This window comes from Nothoprocta perdicaria, unplaced genomic scaffold, assembly GCF_003342845.1.
Source record: "Nothoprocta perdicaria isolate Ctin4 unplaced genomic scaffold, notPer1 scaffold_109, whole genome shotgun sequence".
Taxonomy (NCBI): Eukaryota; Metazoa; Chordata; class Aves; order Tinamiformes; family Tinamidae; genus Nothoprocta; species Nothoprocta perdicaria.
This window is the reverse complement of record NW_020454194.1, coordinates 1766332-1776500: the sequence shown is the minus strand read 5'-3', so window position 1 is coordinate 1776500 and position 10169 is coordinate 1766332. Positions and strand designations below refer to the sequence as shown.

General features: G+C 47.1%; 1 protein-coding gene across 2 annotated transcripts in view; it reads left to right on the top strand.

Moving 5' to 3' along the window:
* The window catches only part of TBL1X (transducin beta like 1 X-linked), a 136563-nt gene that overhangs the window by 114396 nt on the left and 11998 nt on the right, over positions 1-10169 (top strand). For both annotated transcript variants that reach the window (XM_026047159.1, XM_026047150.1), the window contains exons 8-10: positions 7016-7079; positions 7174-7271; positions 8775-8835. In XM_026047159.1, the coding sequence (XP_025902944.1) occupies positions 7016-7079; positions 7174-7271; positions 8775-8835 (223 nt within the window). The remainder of the gene's footprint in view (positions 1-7015; positions 7080-7173; positions 7272-8774; positions 8836-10169) is intronic.

Here is a 10169-nt window from a genome sequence, read left to right as displayed (position 1 = left end):
TCTTGGGTGCATCCCATCTGGGCCCATAGATTTTTGAGTGGCCAGTTTGGCTAGGTGATCCCTAACCCAATCCTTCTCAACCCACGGAAGGTCTTCCTCTAGTCCATTTACATCTCTTCCATTTGAGCCCTACAGTTCATGGGGGGGTCGCCTTAGCAGTAAAGACAGAGGCAAAGAAGGCATTTAGTAACTCTGCCTTCTCGGCATCCTCCGTCACCAAGGCCCCTTCCCCATTCAGCAGTGCACTAACATTTTCCCTTGTCTTCCTCTTGCTATTGACATACTTATAGAAACCCTTCCTGTTGTCTCTGACTTGCCTCGCCAACTCTAATTCCACCCGGGCTTTGGCCTTCCTCGTTTCGCATCTGCAATCTCTGACGATGTGCCTGTATTCCTCCCACATGGCCTGTCCCTTCTTCCACAAGCTGTACACTCTTTTTTTCTCATTCACTTTGCCCAGCAATTCCTTACCCATCCATACAGGTCTCCTGCCCCTCTTACTCGACTTCTTTTTTGAGGGGATACACCGATCCTGAGCTTGGAGGAAGTGGCGCTTGAATATCAGCCAGCTCTCCTGGACCCCCTTTCCTTCTAGGACCCTGACCCAGGGGACTGCTCCAAGGAGCTCCCTGAAGAGGTCGAAGTTGGCTCTCTTGAAGTCCAGGGTAGCTATCCTACTTCTCGCCCCACCTCCTCCATACCGGATTGTGAATTCCAACATCTCGTGGTCGCTGCAGCCCAGACTGCCCCCAACCCTCACATTTTCCACTAGACCATCTCTGTTTGTTAGTATCAGGTCTAGCAGCGCCCCTCCCCTTGTTGGCTCCTCAACCACCTGTGTCAAGAAGTTATCTGCAATGTTCTGCAGGAACCTCCTGGACTGTCTGTTCCTGGCTATGTGGTTTTCCCAGCAGATATCAGGGTGGTTGAAGTCCCCCAGGAGGACCAGGGCCTGTGCTTGGGAGGCTTCCCGCAGCTGCCCGTAGAAGGCTTCGTCCACTTCCTCGTCCTGGTCAGGAGGCCTGTAGTAAACTCCCACCACTGTGTCGCCCCTGCTGGCTTGTCCCTTTATCCTCACCCACAGGCTCTCTACTCGCGTTCCATTCTCCCCTATGCTGAGCTCTAAGCATTCCAGTTGTTCCCTCACATAAAGAGCAACTCCGCCACCTCGCCTTCCTGCCCTGTCCCTCCTGAAAAGCCTGTAGCCCTCCATGGCCACATTCCAGTCATGGGAGCTGTCCCACCATGTCTCAGTAATCGCAATGAGATCATGGCCCTGTAGCCGCACGTGCATCTCCAGCTCCTCTTGTTTATTCCCCATGCTGCGTGCGTTTATGTAGAGGCATTTGAGCGGGGCTCCCAATGTGCCTCTCCTCCTTGACGGGACAGCTGCAGCCTGACTGTGCGGGCTCTCGGAAGTTTGCCTATTTTGCCCTAAGGCCTCTAGAGTCCTAGAGGACGCTTCACAGGCCACAGCTCTAGATTGCTGTGGATGGTGTGACGGGCCATCAGGCACCATCTCATTTGCCACCCCACGGATACCCCCCTCCCCCCTCGAATCTAGTTTAAAGCCCTCATGATGAGCCCAGCTAGCTCCTGCCCCAGGGCCCTCTTCCCCCTTTGAGAAAGGTGGACCCCATTGGGTGCCATCATGCCTGGTGCCATGTAAGACCTCCTGTTACCAAAGAAGCCAAAGTTATGGCAATGACTCCAGTCACGGAGCCACGTGTTAATAGACTGTACCTTATGATTTCTTTCTGTATTGCCGGCTGCACTGGGAAGTATCGAACAGAAGATGACCTGTGCGCCTGTGTCCCTGATCGTGCGCCCCAACTCCCTAAAGTCCCTTTTAATTGCTCTCAGGCTACGCGTTGCCGCCTCCTCTGCACCCACATGTAGGACCATTAAGGGATAATAGTCCGTGGGTCAGACCAGCCTGGGAAGTCGTCTGGTGACATCTCTAATCCGGGCCCCAGGAAGACAACAGACCTCTCTTGAGAGAGGGTCGGGCCTAGCAATCGGTCCCTCTGTTCCCTGAACCTGGGAGTCACCCACAACAATAACCCTCCTATTCTGCCTCCTGGCCGCGGTGACAACCTGCGCAGTTGGCCTTTCCGACTGCAGCACCTCCTCTGGAGGGGAGGGAGCCACCCCCTCACCCTCTACCGACTGCCCTACCTCCTTCAGGGCCTCATACCTGTTTGCCAGGGGGACCCTATAGGGTAGGGTGGGAGGAGGTTTCACCTTGCCACCTCGACCCTGGACTTTTGTCCACGCATTCCTCTGCTCTTTACCATCTTTGTGCCTTGTCCTGGGGTTGGAGCCTGTACCAACCTGTCGCTGCTGCTGAGCCCTCCCTGGTGCCTGCCCCCGCTTCTCCCTCTCTGACCTAGAGATTTTCCTTAAATTTTCCACCTCATCTTTTAGCTTAGCTACCATGTGGAGCAGGTCCTCCACCTGCTCGCACCGCACACAGGTGCACTCCTCCAGGCCATCCATCGGAAGCGCCAGGCTGCAGCACTCCTTGCAGCCCGACACCTGGACGGCTGCATGCTGGAGCAGCCGCTCAGTCTGGGTGCCTATCTCCTCCTTAGCGGGTGCTAACGCAGCCCTCCGGCGGGTGATTACCATGGCGGGTGCGCCGAGGAACTGCTCCCTGCCCGCCCTGCCTGCCCGCCTGAACTGCCGCACCAACTGCCGCAGCAACTGCCGCGCCACGGCCTGCTGCCGCGCCACGCTCTGGTCGCCGCACTCCTGGTCGCCCGCGCTCCCAGGGGGCGGCTCTTGTAGGCGGGGGCTCCGGCCGCCTTGCCCTGCCGACTGCGCCCCCGCTGCGCCTGGGCCGCCTGGGGCTGGGGCTGCCTCACTAGCCCTGCTCGGGTGCGTGCGCTGCACTACGCGGCTTGGGGCCGCCGGTTTAGCTGCTCTCGGGTAGGTCTCACGGCGCGAGCCTCCGCTCCAAAGCCGTCACCTACGAGGATGAGCTAGAAAGGTGGAATGATCTGGCAAAGGTGGAATTATCCGGCAAAAACTTCTGTCTGAGACTACAGTCTTGTACAGAAATGTCTGGAATGAACAAAAAAGACAGATATTAATGAGAATTTCTGGTGCGTGGGCAGTGTCCGTGAGCAGAGGATGTTGCATGTCTCCTTTCTTGGAACTTAAAAGACCATGTAGAAATCTGGATTCATTTTGAGATCTCTTCCTTGGCTCAGTTTGTTGATGTTAGCACACAGTGATCTCATTTACCTTATCTCCTTAGGAATCAGATTTAAAAATTAATTCTGAGGAAGGATTCTCGTCAGTACCTGGTCTCACTGCCTGGTTGGAGACCAGGTCCTATAGATTAATCTTTACTGCAGTGTTACTGTCCTCCAGGTGAGCCAGGTGCTTGCAAAAGTAAAAGAAAGAGTAAGGGCACCAAACAGCTTCCCCTTCATTTTGTATATTTGACATGGGAATGAAGTCGATAAATAGTACAGAAATCCCAGGTAGGTTAGCAAAGCAAATTCAGATTAAAGTAACTGTGTTCATTATTTGTTTTCTGTGGACATAATGGTGAAGAAGGATTGTCAGGAAAAGCTGTGGTGAGGAATATGAAGAGAAAGGTTGCATAGAGGAGAAAAGCTGGTGAAAAGGGATGGGAAAGGGCATTCTCTGGTAATTCCTTGCCTTTCCAAACTTGGTTGATGCTTCCCTTCTTCCTGGTGCTGCTCCCACCTATGTTCTCATTGGTAACCTAGATGTGTATATCTCAGTGAAGCTGGCTTGGATTTTGGGTTTTCTTTTTTTCCCTACATCATTTTATATTTGAATTAAATCTACAACCACTCTGACTCACTGTTTTTGGAGGGTTGGAGTGGACATATGTTTTAGAGGATTATTTTATTCTTTTTCTTAATTTTCTGTTCATGATGCTAGGAAAGCCATCTGCTTTTACTGTTTACTTAGAACCACAATATTAATCATATTTCACTGTAAAATATTCACACTGGCTAATATACTGAATCAATTCTCTTCTGTTTTATGTGATTTACATTGTAAAACAAAATGTCATCCAATCAGTACTTGTTAGATCTTGATTGTAGAGGTCATATTCAGACCATGTCCTTTGGCATCAAGGGCAAGATTCATCTCCCTTAGCTTTAGCTGCCTACACTAGTGATACAGGTTTCCACAAAAATCAGCAGGAGCAGATGTATGTTCCTTGGTGGGGATCTGGGAAGTGCCTAAAGGAAATGAGATCCTGAATTGATGTCTGTATGTGGATGATTCTGAGAAGCTGTTAAGCTAATTCCAAACTTCTCAAGTTCTGGAGATAAATGAGGTGAATCTTACTTCTAATGCAGCAGCCGAAATGTCTTACTGAGGAAATGCCTGTCTCCAGCAGTACCTGCCTCACCATGTCCCAGGCTCAGATTTCATCTTGTGTATTCTGGCACAGGAAATTTAGCATTCTTGTCAGCATAGGAGCTTATCATTTGATGAAGGCTTCCCTCTAGACACATATATTTATTTGCTGACAGCGATCAGCAGGCGGAAGCTCAGGGGAGACCTTATTGCTCTCTGCAACTATCTGAAAGGAGGTTTCAGAGGCAGGTAAGGCAGAGGTCTATCTATTCTCCAGAGTAACTACCCATAGGACAAGAGGAAATCACAGAATCATAGAATCGTTCAGGTTGGAAGGGACCTTTAGAGGTCATCTAGTCCAAGCCCCCTGCTCCAGCAGGGACACCCAGAACACGTGGCACATGATTGTGTCCAAGCTGGTCTTGAAGATCTCCAGAGAAGGAGACTCCATAACCTCTCTGGGCAGCCTGTTCCAGGGCTCTGTCACCTTCACTGTTAAGAATTTTTTCCTTAAGTTCCCAGGGAACTTCTGGTGCCTCAGTTTGTAGCCATTTGCTCTAGTCCTATCGCTGGCCACCACTGGAAAGAGGCCGACCCCCTCCTCCTCACTGCCTCCCTTGAGGTATTTACAGATACTGATCAGGTCCCCCCCTCAGCCTTCTCTTCTCCAGGCTGAACAGGTCCAGCTCCCTCAGCCTTTGCTCATAGGGCAGATGTTCCAGGCCCCTGATCATCCTCGTAGCCCTGCACTGGACTCTCTCCAGATCCCTCTTGTACTGGGAAGCCCAGAACTGGAGACAGTACTCCAGATGTGGCCTTACCAGGGCTGTGTATAGGGAGACAATCACCTCCCTTGACCTGCTGGAGAGGCTCTTCTTAATGCACCCCAGGATCCCATTGGCCTTCTTGGCCACCAGGGCACACTGCTGCCTCATGGTCAGCTTGTCATCCACCATGACGCCGAGGTCCCTCTCTGCAGGGCTGCTCTCCAGCAGCTCAGTTCCCAGCCTGTACTGGTGTCTGGGGTTATTCCTCCCCAAGTGCAGGACCTCGCACTTACCCTTATTGAACTTCATGAGGTTTCTAACCGCCCAATTGTCCAGTCTGCCCAGGTCCCTCTGGATGGCAGCACAACCCTCAGCTACTCCTCCCAGTTTTGTATCATCAGCAAACTTGCTGTGGGAGCATCCATCGCTTCATCCAGGTCATTAATGAATAAATTGAACAGGACCAGACCAAGGACCGACCCCTGGGGGACACTGCTAACTACAGGTCTCCAACTGGACTCAGCACCACTGATCACCACCCTCTGAGCTCTGCCATGCAGCCAGTTCCTAATCCACCTCACTGTCCACTCATCTATCCCACACCTTGGGAGCTTGCCCAGGAGGATGCTGTGAGGGACGGTGTCAAAAGCCTTGCTCAAGTCCAGGTAGATGACATCCACCGCTCTGCCCTCAGCTATCCAGCCAGCCACTCCATCATAGAAGGCCATCATGTTAGTTAGGCATGACTTCCCCTTGCTGAATCCATGCTGGCTATTCCTGAGCACCTTCTTGTCCTCCATGCACTTGGAGAGAAGAGCCAGGATGAGCTGTCCCATCACTTTCCCAGGGATGGAGGTGAGGCTGACTAGCCTATAGTTGCCCGGGTCCTCCTCCTTTTCCTTTTTGAAAATTGGCATGACATTGGCGTTCTTCTAGTCATCAGGCATCTCCCCCGTTCTCCAGGACCTTTCTAAGATGACAGAAAGTGGTTTAGCAATAACATCTGTCAGCTCACACAGCACTCTTGGATGCATCGCATCAGAGCCCATGGATTTGTGGAAATGAAGTTTACCTAAATGTTCTCACTTAGAAATGACTTTAAGTTGCACCAGGAGAAGGTCAAGTTAGACATTAGGAAAATTTTTCACAAGGAAAGAGCAGTGGAGCATTGGAACAGGCTGCCCAGGGAGGTGCTGGAGTCCCAATCCCTGGCAGCGCTCAAGACCCGCGCAGACGGGGCGCTTGGGGACACGGGTTAGCAGGCAGGGTGTGGAGAGGCTCGCGGTTGGACTCCATGACCTCAAAGGTCTTTTCCAACTGCAGTGATTCTGTGATTCTTTGAAGTGGAACACATGAAATCTTGCTTAGGCCACCCATAATAGTAGTGTGCCTCTGCGCACGTGTCTGACCCTCTGTTTAGACACCTAGGAAGTGGCTTCTTTTTGTTAGATAGTGTTTGAGGTGCTAAAGGTGGGTGTCCAGGGCTTAGGGGCTTAGGTTGTTCTTACAGGGATAGGCCTAAATTTCACAGAACGTGGATTTAGGTGATCTGTTGATGAATTAAGGGCTCCTTATGTATTATCTGTTTATTAACTGGAAGAATTTGTGATATCTTATTTTCCTTTCCCGATCCTTTTGATTCAATTACTGTATGTGATGGTGTAGTCCTGTATTTCACAGCAAGTCAGGGAGTTTATTTACTCTTTGATATCTGCTGTATTAACCATTAATTTAGATCAAAATGTAATATTGATATTACCTTTCTCATTATGTATGCTCAGATTTAAAGGAAACCATAGTAAATCAAACAAATAAGCAAAAAAAAGAAAATGTTGGTTGAAATGTATCTGATCTAGTATTTACCTAAGACACATATATATATATGTATGTCCTAACAGAGTGATGGAACACTATTGGCTACAGGATCGTATGATGGTTTTGCAAGAATATGGACAGAAGATGGTAAGTCACTCAGTAGTTACTGATCTTAGTAACATTAGCAGTAATTTGGCTAACTTACAATGAAATGGTAATGCTACCTTTTTCTTTATTACAGGTAACCTTGCAAGCACCTTAGGTCAACATAAAGGTCCCATATTTGCCCTGAAATGGAACAAAAAGGGGAATTATATTTTAAGTGCTGGTGTCGATAAAGTGAGTTTTAAAAACACCTACTTCTGACATATAAATTGATGATTCACTGAGCCTGGGCTGCTGAATTCCTCAGATCATTTTCTTCTGCTTTAGGAGCCCTGGAGAATTTACTTTCTTTAATTTGTTTTAGTACATCTTGGTTTCCTCCACATTAATTCCTCCAGATGATTATGTTTATGAGGCTGCGTGAATGTGTCCTATTTTTATGTGAAAGTTTTTTTAAACACATCTCCACAGTGACCCTGTGTATAATGGGATCTTAAATGTTTTTCAGATAAAGAACTAGTTTGCTTACTTATGCATATAGTTTTATCAAATATTTGCAGGGAAGGAAGTAGCTAGTTCATCTGATTATTAAGAAATTTGCTTCCAAACAGTATATAAGGTTTTCATTGCAAATGTGCAAAATATGATGGTTCTGAGCTCAAAATCAGAGAAAATGTGGTAGCTCCTACTGAGTGTGTATTAAGAGATTAAAATGAATAGAAGGATGAACACAAAATCATTAAAACTTAAACTGGAAAGTAAACACCATTCATCTTGTCTAGCTTTAGATGCCTAAAAAGTTACATGTCTCTGTCATCATTGGCTTCCTTTATAAAATCAGGAGAGAAAAAAGTTCCCTTCCTGAAGATGAGCTGCTTGGCATGTGTTACAGCGAGATGTGTTGCCTGCATCCCTTTCCATCAATTTACAAAGGGCTCCTAAGGGAGCTAGCTCTGACCTGTACATACAGCTTGTAGAAGAATCTTATATTTTACCCATTTGTGAAAGAGGAGGGAGAGAGGGAGAAATATCTCCCAGTGATATTTCCATTATCCTGGCAAGCTTACTTTGCCTGTAACAGCAGTGATTCTTAAGATGATCTATTATCAGCAAGATGAGGAATCCTTAATATATTCTCTGTAAGTACATGGTCCCAATAGATGGGCAAGTCGCTCATCAGATCGTATTTGGTTCTGCAGGCGTGTTGCTTAAGCAGGCTGTAAATATGGATTAAACCTGCCATAAACAAATTAATAAATTATATGTAGTTTGTTCTAACACAGTGGTAGCAAGATAAATATTTCACATGGTAATATAATCATTATAAAATATAGTATCACTAAATTTTATAGTAGAATTCAACTTGCAGCTTAGAAAAGAGGAAAAGTCTGTTTTAAGGAAGATGGTAACTGAGACAGCTATGACAAAACACTTATAAAAAATCAGTATTATTCTCAAATATTATTCAGAAAAAAACACGCCCATAGTTAGTTGTTAAATTACTTCCTCTGTAGGAGGGATACTTCTATATCTACACTTTGCTTATAACCTTGTGATATTTGGAAGTTATTTCTGTTTATTCAGCTAAGCAGCATATTAGGGTCTCTGCAGTCAGGTTTATCAAAGCCGTGTTTTCGAATTACACCTCAGTGAGGGCTCTCTCTCAGTGTCTTGCTATTATTCTCCGAGCTGAATCATCACTAATCTCTCTTTTTTTCCCCTTCCCTTTGGCTACAGACAACAATAATTTGGGATGCTCACACAGGGGAAGCTAAACAGCAGTTTCCTTTCCATTCAGGTAATTTCTATGTAGCTCTTGATAGTAAAATGAAATGCACCTTTGAGTTTTGTCAATTATCTGACATGTATAAAAATGTGTCTGCCAGATCTGTAATCTGAATTATGAACCAGGTTTTTGTGCCACAACTGTCCTGAGTATCATGGTTTGGAGGCGGGGAGGGATGGGATTGTGTAAGAATCAGCTGTGAAAGTCAAAGTAAACTCTTAAGATTTATGCACAAGTTTTGCCTACCTAACTACCTGATTCTATCAGTATTATGTGCTTGAATAGTATCAAAACTAAAATAGTGACTTATAAAGACACTTCTCAGTGGCAGCCTCTGGGATCTCTTGCACTCTTCCTGCTAAGAAAGCTCTTGTTGGATTGAAGCTGACTTCAGGCAGAAGTAGATCTCTCCAAATCTTGCATGCTGCCCGGCAAACACGAGGGTCCTCAGGGGTTCCTCAGCTTTTAGGTTTGACTTCACGTGTTTAGCTTTTGTATCTGGTTGGTGCAGTTATCAGCAATCAATTGCCAGCTCTGAGATTCAAAACCTCCCTGCACCAAAACCTTATTTGGACAGTTGTTTGTAGATCTTGCCTGCTTCCAGAACACAGGAGACACCCCACATGCTGAGTAATCTTGAGTAACAGGCAATCATTAATGTAACCTGAAATTCACTTGAGGCCAGTGACTGAATTCATAATCCAAACCCAATATGTTGTCACAGTGAAATATTTTGGAATATGGAAATACTTTGGCTTTCCTGCATAACCATAGCCTGTAGTCTTCCAGTGTACCTGCTGTTGCTAAGTAATCCATTTTTTACATACAGCAGGCTTAACAAGGTGCTTAGTGCTGTTTAAAAACATACATTTTCCTACTAACATAATAACATTTCATTCCCACCTGCTTTACAAGTGAGCTGCTAGTTGTCATTGTTAAACGCTTGCAGACACACAGTAGCAAAGAGACTGACTGAGCAGGACACACAGACTGTCTCTTTGCACCCGCGGCTCCACGCGCTGCATTTCTGACATTCATCTTCTCACTTACTAGTTCCGCTGGCAGTTTGAAGGTGTCTGCTGACAGCTTTTCGCATTGTGGCATTTATTTACCACAGCTGTTCCACAGGAGCAAACTTGGCTCAGTACCGGGGTGCGCTTAATGAAACCCGGAGGCCTGTTAATCCCAAACTACTGCTCCAAGTGGGTGCCTGTGCAAAAGGGGGTAGCCCTTCCGGAATGACGGTCACAGGACCGTTCTACGGGGACGAGGTGCGTCATGGACACACCGCTCCTTTCTCCTTTTAGCTCCCGGAAAGCTTGACTGCATCTTCCATACCATGTACC